Source organism: Gopherus flavomarginatus, chromosome 6 (assembly GCF_025201925.1).
Source record: "Gopherus flavomarginatus isolate rGopFla2 chromosome 6, rGopFla2.mat.asm, whole genome shotgun sequence".
NCBI classification, from domain to species: Eukaryota; Metazoa; Chordata; order Testudines; family Testudinidae; genus Gopherus; species Gopherus flavomarginatus.
In genome coordinates, this window is record NC_066622.1 from 67865258 (window position 1) to 67886722 (window position 21465).

The 21465-nt window shown below is 48.4% G+C and overlaps 1 protein-coding gene across 7 annotated transcripts in view; it reads right to left on the bottom strand.

Annotated features, from left to right (window-relative positions):
* Positions 1 to 2818: 2818 nt before the first annotated feature.
* ELOVL3 (ELOVL fatty acid elongase 3) overlaps positions 2819 to 21465 on the bottom strand; it is a 38170-nt gene continuing 19523 nt past the window's right edge. For 5 of the 7 annotated variants that reach the window (XM_050960304.1, XM_050960308.1, XM_050960305.1 and 2 more), the window contains 3 exons: positions 12094 to 12225; positions 7067 to 7218; positions 6065 to 6511 (listed from right to left, as the gene is read on the bottom strand). In XM_050960304.1, coding sequence (XP_050816261.1) covers positions 6090 to 6511; positions 7067 to 7218; positions 12094 to 12225 — 706 coding nt within the window. In that variant the 3' untranslated portion in view covers positions 6065 to 6089. Of the gene's footprint in view, positions 3937 to 6064; positions 6512 to 7066; positions 7219 to 12093; positions 12226 to 21465 lie in introns of those variants that run through there. The other 2 variants (XM_050960310.1, XM_050960309.1) reach the window with 2 other exon arrangements.

Below are 21465 nucleotides of genomic sequence, written 5' to 3' on the forward strand. Positions count from 1 at the left end.
GTTGTGGGAAGGAAGAGCTGATCGCTGCACATCTTGGGATTCTCTCTGAATTCTCCCACAGCCCTCTCAGCTGCCAAGAGCAGCATCATGGGTAGCTCTGTGAGCTCTCCATACTGAGGAATGGCAAAACAGCACAGCAGTCTGTCCCCTTTTCCTTGGAGCAGCAGTCTGCCTGCTGCTATATTCCTAGTACAGGGCAGAACAGGAGCATTCCAATGATTTGCTCTTTCCCCAAATGGAGCAGTGCACAGAAACTTCCTGGAGCTCTGAGAGGGGAGGGGTGCATGCCTGCAGGGCAGCAGCAGTCAAAACACTGAGCAATCAGGGCAGGCAAAACAATCAGCAGTGTCTACACTAGTTCATTGTCAACAATAAAGTGAGGGGAAAAGACAAAGTCTCTCATAGGGGTGGAAGTTTTTTGTTGCCACCCACCCACTACAGAATAAAAATATGTATTGAACACTTCTGCCTTTTCTGCATTATTATTTAAAATTCTACCATTCCCATCTTGTAATGAACCAATATCATTGTCAGGATTCCTTTTCTTCCTAACAGAGTTAAATTCCTTATTGTCCTTAACTCTGCTGGCCATAGATTTCCCCTTGTGTCTCTTTGCTTCCCTTACCAATTTTCTATCATTTCTAACTTCTGATTTATCTTCATTACTACTAACTTCCCCCTTCTTCCATTTGTTTTAAACATCTGCCTTCACTTCCCTTCTAAACCAGCTCACTTATTTATCCAAATGCAGACTTGGCCCCAAAAGTCACACTTGAGGGAAATCTACTAGTGTTCTTAGATGATTTCCAATGATCATTCACAGTTTTCTGCTTAAATTAATTCTCCCAGTTGATTTGGCACATAATCATAGAATATCAGGGTTGGAAGGGACCTCAGGAGGTTATCTCCAGATTTTTACCCCAGTTCCCTAAACAGCTCCCTCAAGGATTGAACTCACAACCCTGGGTTTCACAGGCCAATACTCAAACCACTGAGCTGTCCCTTACCTTGCCTGTGTCATAAACAGATAGCTAAGGGTTAATGTCTCTTTCATCTGAAGCACCTGACCAGAGGACCAATCAGGAAACTGGATTTTTTCAATTTTGGGTGGAGGGAAGTTTGTGTCTGAGTCTTTGTTTTCTGTCTGCCTGCTTTCTCTGAGCTTTGGAGAAGTAGTTTCTGTTTTCTAATCTTCTGTTTCTAAGTGTAAGGACAAAGAGATCAGATAGTAAGTTTTATGGTTTCTTTTCTTTGGCATTTGCATGAATATAAGTGCTGGAGTGCTTTGATTTGTATTCTTTTTGAATAAGGCTGTTTATTCAATATTCTTTTAAGCAATTGACCCTGTATTTTGTCACCTTAATACAGAGAGACCATTTGTATGTATTTTTTCTTTCTTTTTATATAAAGCTTTCTTTTTAAAACCTGTTGGAGTTTTCTTTACTGGGAAATTTCAGGGAAATTGAGGCTGTACTCACCAGGGAATTGGTGGGAGGAAGAAATCAGGGGGAGATCTGTGTGTGTTGGATTTGCTAGCCTGATCTTGCATTCCCTCTGGGTGAAGAGGAAAGTGCTTTTGTTTCCAGGACTGGGAACGGAGAGGGGGAGTCACTCTGTTTGGATTCACAGAGCTTGTGTCTGTATATCTCTCCAGGAGCACCTGGAGGGGGGAAGGGAAAAAGGAGTATTTCCCTTTGTTGTGAGACTCAAGGGATTTGGGTCTTGGGGTCCCCAGGGAAGGTTTTTCAGGGGGACCAGAGTGCCCCAAAACACTCTAATTTTTTGGGTGGTGGCAGCAAGTACCAGGTCCAAGCTGGTAACTAAGCTTGGAGGTTTTCATGCTAACCCCCATATTTTGGACGCTAAGGTCCAAATCTGGGACTAAGGTTATGATAGCCTGTCTTACAACACTTCTGTTAAATAAACCCCAGAATTATACAGCCTTTTTCACAACTGGACCACATTGATGACTCTCATTCAGTTCTGGTCCACTGTAACCCCCAGCTCCTTCTGAGCAATACACAAGTTATTTCCCATTATGCAGTTGTACATGTGATTCTTCTTCTCCTTAAGTGCAGTACTTTGCATTTGTCTTTACTGAATTCTTGTTGATTTCATGAGCCTGATTCTCTGGCTGCAAGGGTGGGCGAGGAACTAGGCAAGCAAAAACAATAGAGCATTAAAAAAAAAAAATCAGTTTGATGAGCAGGATGAAGAGGACTCAACCCTTGGTGCAAATGGGTGCATTACAGCTCAGTGATTTGAGGCCTTTCACAAGGTTTGAGCAAGCTCTTAGTTGCTTAACTGAGCAAGAAATAATTATGGTTTAACTGTCTTTTGTTTATTCCACAACTACCAAATTGTTTTCTGCTTCTCCTTAAACCTACTTTACGGAGTAAGATGACCCTTAGACACACAGTGTGCGAAGTATAAAAGCAGGACCAGATGCTTTTCAAGAGTTCAGTGAAAAAGTTGCTGGATAAAAATATAAATAAGCACATAGAGAGTAACAGTCTTTAAGGTCAGAAGGGACCATTATGATCATCTAGTCTGACCTCCTGCACAATGCAGGCCACAGAATCTCACCCACCCACTCCTGTAATAATCCCCTAACCTATGTCTGAGCTGTTGAAGTCCTCAAATCATGGTTTAAAGACTTCAAGGCACAGAGAATCCTCCAGCAAGTGAAGCTGCAATTGCCTCTGTTAAGTAGCTAGCCCACATCCAGGCTAGTTCTTCCTCATGAGGAATCAGGGTTGTAAAGGGGAAGTCCTGCTTAGCTGTTTTCTCTAATTCAGAACATAGGCCAGATACAAAGGAGAGTGATAAAAACCACACACTTTATTAACCAAATTCACATATCACATAGTAACCATTTCAGAAACAGTTGGAATGGATTTGCAGATCTGGTTCAGAGACATTTACAGTTCTTTGCTGTTGGCTGCTTTGCAAGTCTTGTAACAACCAGGACAAAACACCCAGCGACACGCAGACAGTTTCTTTCTAACCTTTCTACAGCTTGCCCTGGTCTTCGGGGATGGGTAAACCTGCAAATCTCACTGAAGCTGAGGGGAGTCATAGGTACTCAGCACTTCTACAAGGTCCCACGCAACACTGCAGCAAGCTAGAGATGGATTCTGCAGAACTCCAGGGGCACGGATGATGGGGAGGCAACCTCAGTTAATTTACCAGATACTATTAATATAAATATGAATAATACAATCAGCATAGTGTTCCTTATTTAATTCTACACTGCCACCTACTTTGCCCTGTGCTGCAGAGCTCCGGAATGATGTAGGACTCCACTTAGCAATTGTCAAGAGGAAATAGACACTTGGAAACCGGGTAGGATGAAAATGGAGGGAAGGTAATTTGGGATTGCAGAACAAGTAGTTTAGCGGGAAGTTTTTTTCCAGATTAACTTTCACATTAAATGTCCATTGGTCAGCAAACTGCTGTCCTTAGATTTCAGAGTGTACATCCATTCGCGCTAAATAAGGCGTTAACTCAGAGCTATTACTTTGGCTGGCTGTAGACTGAGGAAGACAGTACCGCACCACTCTACATTCAGTTCAGATTAATGTTTTCTTCATAACTAACACCCAGAAACTTAAAAATGAAAGTTTCAATTTGGCTGCATAAGTCTGGAAAGACAGCAGCAAGTTTTGATGCTGTAGAATAAGCTGGACCCTGCTCGTTAGTTATAATAAATGTATTGCTGTTAAAGCTAGCATCACCAAAGCCCTTTTTCAGTGTTCGGATGCAAGTCCCAAGGGGAGAGGTTTCTGGAGCAGGTTGCCCATGCAGAGATCACCGCAGTGGGAGCTGCTCAGCACCCTCCAGTAAGGGGTGAATTCTCTTGCAGAATTGCCATCCAGCCGGGGAATCTGAAAGAAGTCATATGCCAAGGTGCAGTGGAAGTCAGCAGCAGAACAGCTGAGAAACGAGGAAGCATAAAATTGATTTAATTGAAGTAGAAAGAGCAGTTTAAACCCTGAGAATCCGTACGCCTGATTAAACATGCACTGACTCTGACAGCACTCTAGTAGCCTTAGCAAGGGAACCTGGACTCCAAAGATTCCTGGCTTCATTAACACTCATTGCTGTTTCTCCAGGGACTCTTACCCTTTATTTTCCTGTTCAAGGAAGAGGACACTGGTTATCTTCAGTCACAAGTCACAGCATGCCACGAAGGGACGGGTTTCACCCATCTTGATTTTAGGAGGAAAAAAACCTCTTGCCTCCAACTGTTTACAACATAAAGAAGTTTTGGGCTTGGTGTCCCCTGGGAGTTTGTGATAATGGCTTCAGCCTCCTCCAGCGGCACAGCTGCCTGAAACAGACAGGTGCTTTGACTGGAAGAGGCAATTCCTGCGATGAAAGCTGGGGGCAGGGCTGTATTACACAGTGACAAGTCTTTGCACAATGTTAGTCTTCAGAACACTTTACAGACAGTAAGCCTCAAATTGCATGGGAGGTAGGTCAGGATCATCCCCCATTTTACAGGTGGGGAAACTGAGGCACAACATGGTGAAATGATTTGCCCAAGGCTACAGAGGGAATCTGTTAGAACTGGGGCTGGTACCCAGACCTCAGTGCTGCACACAGACCTCAATTAATAAAGCATCAGGAGCTTTAAATTGGCCTACAGAGATTAGCAGCTCTACCAGTACTCCAATCGGAGCAGTTCCCTGTACTCACAACGGGGAAAGCAGGTTTTTAAAGTGCAGCCAGTGTACGTTAACTCCAAGGTCCAGCTTGGGTACAACCCCTCCAGTCTCATGAGGAGCATTAGTATTTCAGCTCCAGGATCACAAAGCCAGATTTAAACACCATCTCTGCCCATCCACTATTAAAACTTGAGGTAATCACAAGCGGCAGGATGTCAGAGGGGGAACATCTAGGCCAGCACCCCAGTCACACATGTTCATACCAAAAGTGAGTGTCATGAGGAGTTAAGTGAGACCATCACTGGGGTGAAATCAATTTTTGAACTAGCTACTTAGAGCTCTGGCTTTTAGCAGCAGGTCCCAGGGCTTTTCATCTCCTGCAATTAGCACGTGGGAGGTTTGGGATGATCTTCATTCTGCCCTAGCTAGGCAGTCTAGATATGTACTGGGTCAGCTGGGGACTGTCCCTTTCCCCTCTTCCCCAGTTGGTGTTCACCGTTCTAACCCAGAAAAGAGGAGGATTCTTGTTATCCAAGAGAAAAAAGAAATGCCAAGTCAAAGTCAGCTAGCTTGGGGGAGCAGGAGAACCCTTAATATAAGGTCAGTACCTGTGAGCTTTCAACCCCTTAGTTCAAGCCCTCGGGACTCTAAGCCAATCAGGACAACCATGGCTTCCCAGTTGTTACTAGCACCTCCCCTCCTCCACCCACCAGTTCCTTGCAGGAGAAAGATTTAGGTACTTGAGAAAACTAGAGTGTTTTCCCATTCAAAGCAGCCTCCATTGCCATCTCCTGCCCCACCCCCTGCCCCAGCGAGCTGCTGAATTCAAGGATCTTCCTCTAATTGGCAACAGCACTCAATCTTGGGCTCCCAACCCTCTTCTGCAGAACTAGCATAGCCAGCCATTGTGCAACAGGCATGCAACCATCCCTTGTGTGTGAAGCTCATGCCAGGGAGCAGACACTCCTCGCCCTTAGGAAAGTTTGGCCTTTAAGAACCGAAGGGAAGATTAGATCTGTGCCAGAGACGAACAACACAACACAACACAACCCTGGGGGGCGGAGGAGAGACAGGTTGGCGAGACAGAAAAGGGAGAACCTGAAATTCAGTAATGGGTTCTTGACACTCTTCCAACCCTCTCTCTGGCATTCACAGCCTCTCCAGTTCTCTTCCCCCGTCCCTCCAAAGATGGCAGAGCAAACAGCACTCAGCCTTTGGCTGGAACGCCCAAGGAGAAGCCCCCTCTGAGGCAGATACCAATGCCTCTTCATAGGTCCAACAGCTGAAGTTCTGGCAGCAAGCAGTTTCTCCTCCCCCCCCGACCCCCAAATCATCACACCAGGCCTGTAATGTGCCAGAGCGCCAACAGCCTAGGGAGTAAGAGTCCCAGCAACTCCCAGCTGCACCCCTCCCCCAGTTTTAGTCCCCTTTTGTTTTGCCCCTCCCCTTAAGGTACGCCTCGTGGAAGAAGTGGCAGAAGAGCACTAGGTAGCTGAGATACATGATGGATGACCAGAAGATCTGTACCCAGGAGGTGGAGCAGATGCCATCCTGCATCCAGGAGTACGCCATGATGCTCACTGCTGTGCCCATCACCATTTGGAGGATCTGGGTAAAGGTGAGCACCACGGCAAACGGGCGTGGCACCCTCAAGCCTGCCGCCCGCACTGTGTAGTAGGAGTACATGAAGGCATGGACACTGTAATTCATGGTCATGAACCAGCCGCCACCAGCTACCATGTCCTTATAGGCGTACCAGGCGTAGAGCAGCACCGTGACATGGTGGTACCAGTGCAGGAAGATGAGCCGTTGCTTCCGGAGAACGATGAACATCGTGTCACCTTGGGAGACAGACATCACTGGTCAGATAAGGCAAAGCAGCTGATGTGTTTTCAGGCTGCAGTGAAGAGATAAACCATTGCACTAAATCTATCACCTCACTCGACCCAACCAGAACTTTTATTCAGCCCAGATTATTTCCATGCTCCAAGAGGACAGCCCCTCCCCCCGCCAAACATACAACGCTGCACTGACAGAAGTAACACCGTACACTTCATGGTACTGATGTTTACCCACCCCTTCTCCCTCCAGGCAAAGAGTTAGTGGCAGAGTCTGGACTTGAATCCTAATTGCCAGTCTTGTGTCTTATCTCAAAGTCCTCCTTCCTGTGTAAGTGACAATGCTGGGGGGACTGAGCTAGACTGAGGTTACCTGGGAGGTCACAGGATGGTGCTACACTGTCTGCATTGAGCTGCAGTACGTTAGAACAAGGGAGACAACTTATGTGGCTGAGTCAGCCCCTCCTGTGGAAGATGGAGCCCTTTAGAGAGTGTGCCAGTAACAAGGAAAGAGTTTATAACCACATCAGATAAAAGCAAAGGAGGTTTTACACTCACCCAATTCTGGTACTTTGCTTAGGACAAACATATATGCCCAGAACTTGCTGACAGGGCCAGTATAGAAGCCTGGATCACATACAGATCGCTTAAATCCACTGGTGGAGAGGACGAATCCCATGTATACCCACGTCCTCAGGGTGCCGATGATACTGCAAGAGAGCCATATGAGCATCATGGGACATGATGAAATCACACAAGGAAGGCTGATTTCTCCCCCCACAGAAACTCTGGCAACTCCATCTCCTCCACAGGAGAAGTAGGAAGCCCAAGTAATCAGTCTCCTGCCCTGCAGGGCAACCGATACTGTATTTACTCCAGTTACTGCTCCTCCTGGTCTTGGGAAGCACAGATTCAAATACCCTGCCTGGGTCACTAGCAGAACTACTTGACCCTACTCAGACAGGGGCAGCCATCCAGCCAGCCACAAGTCCCCAGGCAGCTCTGCCAACACATTTCAGTTCTGAGCCTGCAGCCCTTTCTGCCCAAGTCCTACTCCAAGTTCTTCCAGGGCACCTCAACAGTGAGCTACCACATGCTCTGATATTCCAGTCTCTTCTTACCTCTTAACTGGAGTTTCAGCACATTAGGCCAGGCCCGGGCCTCAAACAAGCAAAGGATACAAAAACTACTACACATCTTAAGCATAATGGAAAGTCTGAATTAGGCAAAGAGCCACTAACTCAACTCGCTCATCTCGGCCCCTACAATCAACATGCACAAATGCCATTCTAAAGGTTTGCTGCCCAACGCTGTTCCTAGCATCCATAAGACACACTTCTAAGAACTCCATGCACACATGACACAGAGAGCTATGTGATGTGTGGTTCTGATCTGACTGGAAATCGATGTCACTAGCCCTAGATGGCTGGCTCAGTTTACAGACTGAGAAGTGATCTAAGAGCTTGTGCTGCAGGGCAAACCCCAGCTGGGATCTCAAAAATCCATTTCTTAACGGCTACATGGGCTCTGCGCTGCTGGCTGGAATCAACACCTGTTTGGGTCTGGAAAGTGATCAGCACGGACTTCAAGGTCTGCTGTATGCTAGAGATACTAACCAGACAAGACAATAAGGAGCCATGTTTTACCCCCGGTAGATTCCTAGGCTAAACCATGGTTCCCCTCTCCTTCTCCACACAGCAAGAAATCAAGAGGTTGACAAATGTATTTAAACATAGTAGTTTTTCCCCCACTTCTTCTGTAGCTTAGACAAGCTCTGTGTGTTGTTGACAGGGACAGCTAAGCAAGTCCTGCACATTCTTTAGCTGCAAGTGCTGACTAACTGCATTTAGCACCATTTTAGAAACTGAAGTTTAGAGGAGGCCCTTTGGTAGAGCTGAGCTAATAATGGATTTTTTTGTTCAGTGGCCGAAACAAAAAGTAAAACTGAAAAAAAAAATTGTTTTAGAATGAACCAAAACAACTGACATTTTTCATTTTGCAAGCAAAATGAAAATGAAAAAAAAAATCATTTCCAGTCAAATGAAATATTTTGTTCAACCTGGAAATTCTCATTTATTTAGGGTGTTTTTACCCATCTAAAAAGTTTTGAAACAAATCTACCTACATTTCAAAATGAAATAAAAAGTCAAAGTCTTTCATTTCAAAAGTGTTAGAACAAACCACTTTGACTTAGAAATTTCTTTATTCATTCAGTGCTATTTCCTGAATTTGATCCAAATTCGCAACTAAATAGTTTCAGTTGCTCCCAAACTGCATTTTTCAGCGAATAAACTATTCAACCAAGAAGTTCCATGCAGCCCCCAACCCCAACTAAGGCAAACCTCCTGAGAGCGGAGCCGCTTGTAGCGAGTTTTTCAGAAAAAGGCTAATGTACAAAGCACCGGTGCCATAACTGCATGGCTGAGTAGGAGAGCTTCTGAAAACCACTGGTGTGATGACTAATATCAGGCTGAAAGCGGTCTGAGCTGGCGTAAGCAGTTGTGGTTTTTCCACCCAGAACTGCCTTGTCAGAATGACACCACCAATAAAATGCCACACAAGAGATAAGAAGCTGTATCACAGCAACCCACTGTATACAAATGCTTTCTGTGTCCCTGACGCCAGGCAATGGCTCTGACAAGAGAAGTGAAGAATGTGCGCTCCCTGCCCCACCTTCAGCTTCAAGTACTTTGAAAGACACTCATGCAGGCCAAGAAGCACCTCTTGTGGGCTGGTTACCCAAAGCTGTCAGACATTACAGCGGGGACATGGCTTCACAGTGGTTGTGCATGCACTATCAGTGCCAGGACACTGCACAGCAAGGTGTCATTCTAGCTTCCCACAACTTCCCCTACACCCTCCACTCTTACGTGGACCACGCAGGCCAGTCAGAATCCAGCATCACTCCCAGCCAGCTTCATCCCCCTCACGTTTCAGCATCTTACACCAATTAACCTCGTGAGGATGATAGTGTCACTCTGCCCAACCAGTCAGAAGCTGCAGTAAACAGGTGCTGAGAGGAGGGTGAGAAAACTGAAGGAGGTTGGCTTGGCTCTGCTCTAAATTACAAAGCAAAGCTATGGTTGAGTCATTCTCGGCAGACTCCTCTCAGAGTCCCCACAGGCATAGGCAGAGAGTTCCATACCCACGTGGTGCCTGGGCACCAGCAATATTCAGAGCCAGGGGCCCAGCTCTACCAAAATTTGGGGCCAGGGCGACCTCCCCCAGCCCCACCTGTGCCCCCCCCCCCCAAGTGTCCCATGGCCCCGACTTGCTGTCCCCACCCGCCTTTCTGGGCCCCAGAGCAGAGCGTCACTGTCTTTGTCTCCTCCATGCTGCTTCCCTGCAGCAACTGCTGCCACAGTGTCCTAGTGCCCCCCTTTCTCAGCCTGCCCTTCGCCCTCAAACCCGTCCCTTTTCCAGCAGGACCCTCCAGCAGCACAGCCCCCCAGCACCTGCAGTCACTGCTCCTGCCCCATGCTGGGCAAGGAGGCAGCCCCATCTCTCACCCACACTGAGGCTACAGTCAGGGGCAACAGCAGGGGAGGAGGAGCACGCAGCACCCCACGGCACCCACTACGGGGGAGGCGAGGGAGATTACTGGACCTGAGAGGGGCACTAGGAGCACCTGCAGCACACTCACCTGCACCACCAGTGGTGGGGGTGAGTGTGCTGCTGGGGGGGGCAGGAAAGGGGGGTTCCTCCCCCAGAGCTTGCTGTTGCTGGCAGAGAAAGGGCTGGGGGGAGTCCTCCTCTCTGGCCCCTGTCCTGGAGCAGCCTGCCTGCACCTCAAACTCATCCCGTCCCACCCCAGAGCCCACACCCCCAGTCAGAGCTTTCACACACACCCCTGCCGCACCCTCAACCCTCTGCCCAAGTCCTGAGCCCCTCCAGCACCCCAAACACCTTATCCCCAGTCCCAGCCAGAGCCCTCGTCCCCCCACACCTCTACTCTCACCCCGAGCCCCTCCCATACTCCAAACCCCTCATCTGCAGCCACACCCCACAGCCCTCACCCCTGCACCTCATCCCTCTGCACCGCTCCCATCCCCAAACTCCCTCCCAGAGCCTGCACCCCAATCCTCTGCCCCAGCCTAGGCCCTGCACCCCAGACCTCTTCTCTCACCCAAACGCCTTCCCAGAGCCTTGGGCAGGTGGGGGGGGGGAAATAGTTTGGGCAGGGGCCGGTTCTGGGCACCACCAAAATTTCTACAAACATGCCACCCCTGCCTACAGGAAGCCAGAGCTGCCAGCACAGTATGTTTCTGGACAGTTTATAGATTGCTTAAAGACAAAGAACTGAATCTTTTTACACAGAGACCTTAGATGTAAGATTGCTCTCACTTTTATGATGTGTGTTGCTGAAACTTGAAAAATAATACCCTGTTCACAAAAGAAATCTGTGTTTAACATAAGCCAACTCATCCTTGTTGTTTTGCTATTCAGCTTTTATCCTCACCGCTGCAAAAAACAAGCAGCAAGTTTTCCACACTGGAAAGTTTCCCTGAGCACCTCACAAGTGCAGTAAAGACAACACAAGGAATGGCGAAGCCTGTACATACTGACACATTCAGCCAGCTTGTGCTGATTGCCAGAGAGGAGCTGGCAAACCCTTTCATGTTCTCCTCTGGATTCAGAGGGTCTCAGCTCAAAGAGCAAGGCAGGGATCGTGCACTTATCTGTTCACTCTTCAGGATCCTGAACCTCAAGACCAGGCTAGCTGGGCCCTGCACAGCAGAGGCCAATCTTTGCTCTGCTCATGGTCAGCCAGCCATCTGGAGTAGGGATAGGCCTGCTACTCTGCCCACCCAAACGCTAGGGGAAATGCTCAGGGAGTGGATGAGCAGTCAAGTTCAGAGGTCTCGGTCCTTATCTTCAAGATGCTCCAGCACCTGGGCCCAGAGTACCTAGGAGAGCCAATGCTCTCAGATGAAGACAGCAGTCAACAGATCCAAATGGTTTCGGATTCTGTGGTGACGAGGGCACTGTAAGAACCTGTACAGAAGAGCACAGAAGCTGTCGGCCCCAGCGTGGCCCATCTCATCTGGGGCAGCAGCTCAGATCCCCATACTTCCTCTCTCTAGTTCAGGCTGAGCTTTGTTGAGTGTTAGCACCCTCCATTTTGCCCAAAGCCACAACTGAGCACAGTGCCTTCCCACCCCCGACACTGCTGCCTGCCTGCCTGCCACAGACTGCAGCTATTGGTGGGGAAGGCAGAGAGAAGCCTTGCAGGGATGGCTCCGAGACCAGAGGGCTCGGGGTCGGGGGGGGGGGGGGGAGACTTCACAGGACCCTCCCCTGCCATTTTGGGATCACTTCTACAGGGTTAGGAAATGAGGCAGGGGGTGGGGGAGAAGAGGAGGAAGGTTTTAAAATAAGGACTTAAATTAAAGCCCCGTGGCCAGGCTGGGAGTGGGGAATGGTCTGTGGTTCAGCAGTTTATCAAAAACCTATTGCCCCTTCTGGGTTAGCATTCCAGAAGGAAATGCCTCCATGTCTCTCTCCAGGGTCAGCTGGCCCGGTGGGGCTCTACGGCTGCCCAGTAACCGTCAGCAGCAGAATACAGCAAGAGATACCATTCTTACCTGAACAAGGCCAGGCTGAGTGACCACAGGACCAGTGGCTTGCGCAGGTCGTACCCTCTCCGCTGCTTCATGACATGCTGGCCTCCGAAGATCAGCAACACGTAAGCCAAGGCGAACGAGAAAGATTTACGCCTGTGAGTGGAGAAGAGTTCTCAGACCAGCTGGCATGTGGTACAGCACATACCTACCCCCTGCTCCTGGTGGGGGCTTCACTAGCTCGGACAAGAAGGAATCTAATGGAGCCATGCATTTCCATGGATACTGGAATTATCTGCTGTTCCCCTAGCTGTAGTCAGGAGGAGCAGACTTTGGCCATAAGTGGAGCTGGTAGAAATACCCTTGGTGAGGGAAGAAAAAGAAAGGGGATCCCCCATTATGGAGACTTCCACAATGCTGCCCTGCCCCTTCAGGTCTCAAATGAGGGCGCAGCTGGCAACGATTTCAAGCTGAGAGAACAAGCAGTTTTATTTATCTGCAGACTAGCTCCTTCACTGTAATTTGTGAGGAGGCCACAGTTTCTTGCTCTTAGAACGCTGTCCCTTTCCTCTGTGTACTACACAGGCAGCGCTGGGGGCTGACCCTCACAACAGACTTGGCTGAAAACAACATTCTGTTGTGCTGTGATGTGTTCTGGCCTTAGTTTCCCCAATTTGGGACCCCATTTTTGATACTCCATCCATATAATGCAGTCTGATTTTTTTTTTTTTTTAAATAACCTACCACCACTCCCCTCCCCACTCCAAAAAAAAAAAAAAAAAAAAAAAAAAAAAAGGCCTGACAATTTCACCAGGCTGGACAAAATCCAGTCCTCTATATTGGCCATCAGAATACATTTTTGAAGAATTAAATTATCTTTAAAAAAAACTGAAGAATTATCTCCCTGGGTAACTAGAGTTTCACAAGCCTTTCATCCTAGAGACCTTTACAAACCCCATACCAGCTCACACAGCCCCACTAGCACACAGTAACGTAACAGGGCATGAAGCAAAGAGAAGCTGCAAGGGGAACCTAGGGTGGCAGAGCAGAACCCACAAGCTGGAGTCTGGCCTTTGTTGCCTGCCTGACGCCACCAAACAAAGAGTAGTACAGAATCTTAGGCTGTGAGTTTGTGTTAGGAGGAAAGCTTAGCAGGTCACAAATACCACTTCTTGCACCAGATGTGTTCCCTGGAGCTCTCCCATCCAAGTCCTAATCTAGTTAGGCTCAGCTCGCAAAAAATCTAAGATTCCAGCCACACAGTAAGGGATCATGCCCCATCTTCCCCCCTCCAAATAGTCCTACAAGTCTCTCGTGCCTGGGGATTCTGCAGTAGGAGCAGCAGCCTGGACACAGGCATTCAGCTGTGTCCTCTCTGTAACGAAGGCACCATAAAATCCTATTTGTTCCATTTCTCTGCTGCTGGACGGAAATGCCCCTTGTAAGGAACACAGTAACAGTGGGTTGTCCCAGCAACCAGCTGCCTTCTCCATTTCTAAAAGGGGCAGATCTTCCCTCTTTCAGGGAATGGAGTGGATTGGATGGACAGAACCCAAGGCAGCCACTCAACCCAGTCTGCCTATATTACTTTGTTCTTAAATCCCCAAGTTCAGGACCTAGGATTAAATACCCACCTCTTGCTAGGGGGAGTAAACAAGAGAACACAGATGCTCCTCAGAGCCCCTCTTCTTCTCTCCCTGGCCTTGAGAAGCTGCCCTTCCTCCCAGCCGCTGATGAGTTTGATTTGGCTTAGTTGAGAACCACCACCAGAATGTGCCTGCTCTGCATAGCCCACTGACTTGACTCCAGCCACCGTAAGTCATATCCCCATCCAGGGTAAGAACCAAAGCAACCTGATCCCTCTTCAACCATGCAGAGGGGAGGTCTGCATTCCTTTCTCTGATCCTAGGCCAAATCAGCTTAAGTCTAACATTCTTCACATTAGTTAGCTTCCAGGACCCACTGCAATGAGCTTACCAGATTCCTGGGCAAAAGTGGCATTGCCATGAGGGAATCCCTGCTTTGCCCCAGTATTGTTCGAATTCACACTGCAGTCACAGGGATGCCTGGTCTATGTGGACTGAAAATGCCAGATGTTTTACAGAGAGATATTTCATGGACGGAGAGAGGCATTCAGAACAAGTCTCCATGGAAACAGTAGAATTATAGCTTGAAATGCGACCCACAGTTTACTATAGCGAGGACTGTACTCCCAGGTCAGGAATCTGTATGTATGGTACTATGCCTTAGGAGAATCTGTACATCAATTGAAATTCAGGCTACTGCACAAACCTTTCAACCCCTAAGACACGAGTCCAACTTAAACTCTACTTCACTTAACAGCAAGGAGGTTGAAGGTGTCAGCTGTGGCCTGGTGGGCAGCAAATGCCTGGACTGAAGTAGCAGGCAGGGCCGCTCAGAGGGAAGGGGAGGGGGGAAGACAAGTGGGGCAATTTGCCCCAGGCCCCACAGGGGCCCCATGAGCCCTGGCCTGGCAGCGGTCTGGGTCTTCGGCAGAGGGGGCCCTTCAGTGCTGCCAAAGACGCGGAGTGACTGAAGGGTCCCTCATCGCCGAAGACCCAGACTGCCGCCGGGTGAGTACAAGCACTGCAGCTATCCCCTGCTTTGCCCCAGGCACCCTGAATCCTCTGGGCGGCCCTGGTAGCAGGGAGACTTAGATGCATGAGCAGAGCTGGCTGGCTGGGACAAAAGCAGGACATGTTATAGGTCAGGATTGTGGTGTACTGGCAGAGGTATGCTGCCTTCACCCAAACAAAAAGATTAATAGATTAAGGCCAGAAGGGACCATTATGACTTGACCTCCTGCATACATAGAACTGCACTAGGCTTTGCTCTAGCCAGCACCTCCCTTCAAGCACTACATGCTGAATTTAATAACGAACAGCATGGCAGAAAATGAAGCTCCCAGCCCACACTAGGGCAGCGCTGCATCATGAAGCCACTCCTGTCCCCCAACTGTATCTAAATCACTGCAAAAGCAGGCTTCAGGCAGGGAAGGATCCCAGCACCAGGAAGTGCCAAGGCATCCCGAGAAGTAGTAGCGAACCCAGCTCAGACAGGGTTAAGCTTCTATGACATCCGTGTTTGCTAAGGAGGCGGCAGCAGGTTGTTGGTACTGATCAAGAACAGGATTAACCTTTCCCTCCTGCTGAGCGTGCACAGGGGTGTGTACCTGCAAGCACTGGCACTGACAGCTGGTGCCGGAGGCATCGCAGGGGTGGAGTCGACATTTCACTGATCTGCAGCGCTGCCAACTGCAGCAACAGCTCTGTGATTCACAGCTTGTGAGTGGAAGAGAAGGGGCTGAATGGCTGCATTTCATCATCACCCCGAAGGTTTTCCGATAAGACTTTCTGCTCTCGTGAGCTTTGTATCCAAGATGCCAGAGATCCAGCCTATAATTCAGGAGCATCGTTCCCCACAGTCCAGCCATGACTCACCCCTCAACACTATAAAACCCACGGGAATCAGGATCCTGGTTTAACATGAAATTCCCCAAATTGTCATGTGGGGCCCACTAGGAATTTGCTAGTGAAAAGCGAGCTGGTCACATGGTTCTCACTCCTCTCCTACAACTGCCAAGTTGCATTGGAAGGCGTTGAGAAAATACACTAAATACTTCGATGTTACTTTTCCGCCTAAGCAATCGCAGTTGTCAGAGGCATGCCACATGATACCAAATGGAAGAGGAAGGTGTGCGTTACACAATGGCCCCTGCTACGTAAAAATATGAAAGACTTCTAATTTAGTAAGTTACAGAACAAACAGGAAATCTCACTGCTCCACTCTCTCAGGAAAACAACTCAGCTTTTCATCTGTCCTGTAGAGGTGGGAGCAAGTAGGTGGCAGCTCCAGCCACGTCCAGAGAATGGGGAGGCAAGGAAAATGACAGGTTGGCCCAGCTCATCCTCAAGAGGCCAGTAAGAAAGGAACTTAAGAATCCCTCATTAACAGGGGAGGGTCAAAGGGTACAGGGACACTGCAAAAATATCCAGCAGCAGTGAGTTTTAGAGCTTGGGTCAGCTGATTCTGGGTCATTCTACAGGGCAGATATCCCCTTGGGCTGAAGCTGGGCTCTGTCACCTACCCCCTTGCCAGGATCAAGCCCTAGCAGGAACATCTATGTTTAGCTCTGTAGCATGAGCCCCAGGGCCTGAGTCAGTTGACCAGGCTCAGACTTACTGCTGCAGATTTTTTTGCTTTTGCAGTGCAGTTGTACCTAGAGGCCAGCTGACTCAGTGAAGAAAATCCAAGTGGGACTAAGGTCATATCTCAGCCACTTTCCAAGGAACAGTCCAGAAAACACCCCTCTCCACCTCGATAAGACACCCCCTAAAGTAAACAGCTACTCCCAGCATCCCAGCATTGACTAGTTGTGCATGACGCATGCTGACCTTTGCACCCATCCCTTTCCATTCCCACCTATGTACTGAACTTCTGCCAAGTGCTGCCAACATGGAAGGCTGCAGAGCACAGATGGGGTTGAACACTGGGACCCCCATCAGCCTGAGCAGCCCCAGGGAAACACTCTGGTGGTGGTTTGTGTGCAACTTCGTCTTCAATACCAAGGAGGACTCTTGTATGCAGCTGGCAATCTGGTAACCTCACAGACATGTAGGCTGATGAGTCAATATAATCCCCTCCCAAGGGGCTGTGCTCATTTGCTAGAAGACTTCACACACTCCCCACCCTACTGGAGCAAGACAGGTCTGAGAAGCAGTTCAAACAATACTGTTGTCCACACTGACTCTAAGGCGCAAGATTCAGCCAGCAATTCTCCTACCTCTCACGCAAACCCAGCCTCTCAGGCCATTCAGTCCCATGGGAACTGAGTTCCACGAAGGATGAACTGGACCCAACATGCCCAAAAAGAGCTTTATCTGTGAAGGGTAAGAGTGGACAGAAGTTTCCTCTTAAACAGAAGGACCCTTGTGCCAGGGCCAAAAGAGAAGGAAGATGCTCCAGTTCCTCAGGAAGTTCAAGTTACATCCACAGAATCACAGTCAACACGAAGCTGCTCATACTAAACACGACAGTAGCCGTCGCCAAGCAGTATTTTAAGCGGCCTGATGAAACTGAAGCCCCCTGTGGCCATACATAACTATAATACCGAAGTGTTTGGGAAGACCCAAGTGAGCTCAGGGACACATTGTACTAGGCTCTCTACATACGGAGGAGATAGCCCTTGTCCCTGTGAGACAAGAGTGACCAAGGGCAGGCTGGAAGTACTACTAAATCCATTTAAGAGATGGGAAACTGAGCCAGATTAAGCAATGTATTTGGTCACGCCAAGTCTGAGGCAGAGCTGGCCTCTTAATTCCTAATCCAGTGTTCTGACCACAAGACCATCTTTCCTGGGTTTGGCAGCATTGCCTGATACTGAGCAGAACCATCAGCCAATCCCAACACACAGTCAGCCACCAGGAAAGGGGCCTCCCTCATAGGAATACTTCAGGCACTTTCATTTTATAAGTCCGAATTTAGACTCCATTCCAGCTCTCAGTGCTGATAGTGTAGAGGTGTGAAGCTGATCTTGGGCGCCAGGAAATGTATGCGGCACAGCACACTTGGCCCAACCAGTAGCTTAGCAGTTAAAACAATGCCATATGTTAGACAGCCATCACCAAAAGGGAGCTACATTGATTTCTCTCCTACAAGCCACTGCCTCATTTTGAGGAAGTGACTTCTCAAAGGCAGGTTGTTAGACAGCTCAGGAAGGAGGGGGTGTGTTAATTTCACATGGCAAAGATGCTCTCTCTACTCTAAATGAGCCACTGGCAATGCCCTCAACTTTGGCCTGACTAGGGTAGCATTGGTGCCTTGATAGGACATAGCAGGCCTAGTTGCAGTTTGAGCTGTAATTGATAAGTGGATGAAAGCTTACAGAATCACAGTAACATAAAGAAAGGTGATCGAGAAGGTATAGAAAAGAGATTGAATATGTATTAACAAAAGAAGGCTACTGCTCCAACCCAAGGACTCTGCTGAGGTTACAACTTGCAAATGAGAAATTTGAAACCAGAAGTTAGACAGACTTGGTGTATGGGAAGTCAGGCTGAACAGGGACTCTAGAGAATGAGAAAGATCATGGGCTCCTGAGGTGTTTGCTTGAGAAATATCCGAAGGCCTCTGCTTCACTCCAGAATCCTCCAGGTTCACAGGTGAAGGATGGAGCAGTCCAGGTGTCAACATGCCAATGAGGACACTGGACCATCACTGCCAAACCAGTGAGGACCCCAGTTTGATTCATGGGATCCCCTACTAGTTCTCACCCCATGCAGAGATCAGCTGTACTGCATGGCATCAGCACAATGGCATGAAGCCACATAGCTTGCCCAAGAAAAACCAAAGAAAGAGGCACCTGCCAAAACCTGCCAGGTGGGGGAAGCAAGCAAGCCAGGGCTCAGAGGTGTTACACAGGTTGGCCACAACAGATGCATGAGCTGTCTGTGACTGTCTTGTGAATGTCAACAGAAAGCCATTCTTCTCCATCAACAGAATTAACCTTTCCTCCATCCCCCACAAGGAGGGCTCTAAGGCAGCAGTTTTCAGACTTTTTCTGGCAACCCAGTTGAAGAAAACTGTGAAGCCCGTAACTCAACAGAACTGGGGTAGAGGGGTTTAGTGTGTGGGAGGTGAGGGCTGCAGTCGGGAACGAGGGGTTCAAGGTGTGCATGAGGGCTCTGGGCTGATGCAGGGGGTCAGGATGTGGGAGGGGGTCGGGGTGCAGGTTCTGGGATAGGGCTGGGGATAAGTGCTCTGGGGTGCAGGACAGGGCTCTGGGTTTGGGGAGGGCTCAAGGCTAGGGTAGGTGAATGGGGCGTGGCGATGGAGCACAGGCTTACCTGTGGCAGCTCCTAGTCAGCAGCACAGCGGGGGTGCTAAGGCAGGTTTCCTGTCTGTCTTGGCACAGTGGACCATGCTGCACCCTGGAAGCAGCCAGCAGCAGGTCCGGTTCCTAGGCACAGGTGTGCAAGTAGCTCCGTGCGGCTCTCGCCCACAAGCACCACCTCCCCTCCACAGGCACTGCCCCCCAGCTCCCACTGGGAGCGTGGAGCCAGTGCTTGGAGTGGGGTCAGTGTGCAGAGCCCTGTGGCCCCCCTCACCTAGGAGCTGGACCTGCACCTGCTGCTAACTGCTTTCAGGGCGCAACACGGTGTCAGAACAAGTAGGGACTAGCCTGCCTTAGCTAGGCAGCACCGCTGATGGGATTTTTAAACGGCCTGGTGCTGACCAGAGCCACCACGACCTACTGCCTTATATTCTGTGACTCAGCACTGGGTTACGACCTGCAGTTTGAAACCACTGCTCTAAGGGACTTTGGTAAGAAACTCTAAGATAAGGGATGAATAGACACTCTCTGAAATAGGAGTTGTGAGTTTTGCATAAGATTGTTTTGTGAATAACTGTTTAATTTTTATTTCAAAATGCTTGGTTTCATTTTGAATTCTTCCATCTATACCATTAATAAACTTAGCTTTGGGATGAATCTCTCATCCCCTCCCATAGTATATTTGCCATGGGACTAAGCAAGCGAAGGATTCTGCTCTAAATCTAAACCACGCTTCATAATGTGACGTGTTACTGATGCAGTCACTGCACTCATGAAAACCAGCCCATTCATTCCATCAAATGCTTACAACAGTTCACCCCAAAGTAATCAAGTGCTCTGGCATTTTGAGGAGACACCCTCCCAATCAGGGCATAAATCCTTCCAAACTGCACTAAGCCAAGAACAAACAAGTTAAGTTTGCTCAGGAGACATGCCCTGTGTTGCTCGGGAGCGGAAGGAGAGCCTGTGTAAGCTAAAAACTTTGTCTCTCTCACCAAGGGAAGTTGGTCCAATAAAAAAAGAGACTACCTGACCCATCTCTGTCTTTCTCTTCCAACCCATCATATTTCCATGCTAGGAGATAGGAATACACAATAGATGTCCCAATGGAAACAGGGTACAGTCTTTTCTTTTAGAATTAGCATCCCCAAATAGCAAGCCATTATGGATTTTACCCCATGCTCAGGGAGAGATTCTGAAAGAAAAAGAAGTGTTTGCTGTGGGCATGTCATCTAATCTCAGCATGCAGAAGAAATATTTATGAAGTTCAATACAACTCAGGCATTTTAAGTTCTGGTGTCAAATTAGCTGGACCCCAAACCAAAACCCTGGACGCAAACCGCCTCAGGCCTTTGGGGGCTTAGAATCCTGACAAATCTTGTGGCTCAAGGAATGCAGATTTGGTTAAACAATATCTGTGCACTAGGTAAGATGGCTGAGTCATTATCAATATTATTGCTACTCTAAAAGGTGCTACTTAGAGTATGTCTATACAGGGATAAAATCCCCACAGCATGACTGGCAGCTGGCCGGTGCCAGCTAACTCGGGACTAAAAATTGCAGTGTAGACATTCTTTTTACAATGTATGCTTGTGTAAAGGGAAGAAAGAGTTCAAACAAGAATTGAGTATAAAGATGCTGCTCTCTAACATCTCCTTTGAGACACAGAAAACAATTGCACATTGAATGATGCTTTATGAAATCTAGCAATTGTTAACTAACCTTGTACAATGGGTTTCGCTATTCAAGCCAGTAGCATAAGAAGTTTAATTCTTGGCTCTTGAAAGGACCTCAGAGGCATAGGTTTATGAAGGTGTTTAACATTAAACTTTCACCAGCAATTGTTTAACCAAATCTGCATTCCTTGAGTGCAGAAAGATTTTAGGGTGAAGAGCTGCAGCTTGAAACTAAACAGTTACAATAAACTTTAAAGAGCTCTATTAACTAAGTTGCATCTCCTTCTGGAAGGCTATATGGATTTAGCTTTTGTACTTGCACACTCTTTCATTCAGAGTATAGTTTTGTTTCCTATTTTACTATCTAGCTCCTCTTTCCCAAAAGATTAACAGAAGCTACAGGTGCACTTTCTCCTGAGTTGGGTCACAGATTATAAAGCCAGAAAGGACCACTGTGTTAGTCTGACCCCCTGCATAACCTGCCTCTTACAGACTTTCCCGATTAATTCCCATGTGAACTAGAGAAACAGAAGAGACCCACTCCAGTGATAGAGAATCCATCAGGAGACCCTTGGTAAATTGGTCCAATGGTGGATTACCCTCACTATTAAAAATCTGAGCCTGTGAATGTCACGTCCAGCTGCCAGCCTTGCTTACATGAGGCGGGCCCTGCAGAACAGCATTGGCAGTTACCCCTCAGCTTCACAGGGAATCTCTAGGCTGGCTCTAGGGTTTGCTTTGCATCCCTTTCGCTCAGCAGCAGCAGCGCCAAGCTGGTTGTACGGGGCGCTCCGGCCACTCGCTCGCTTTAGCTCTGCTTGTCCCAGTGCAGCAGACGGGTCCTCGGGGCTGCACCGCAAGCTCTAG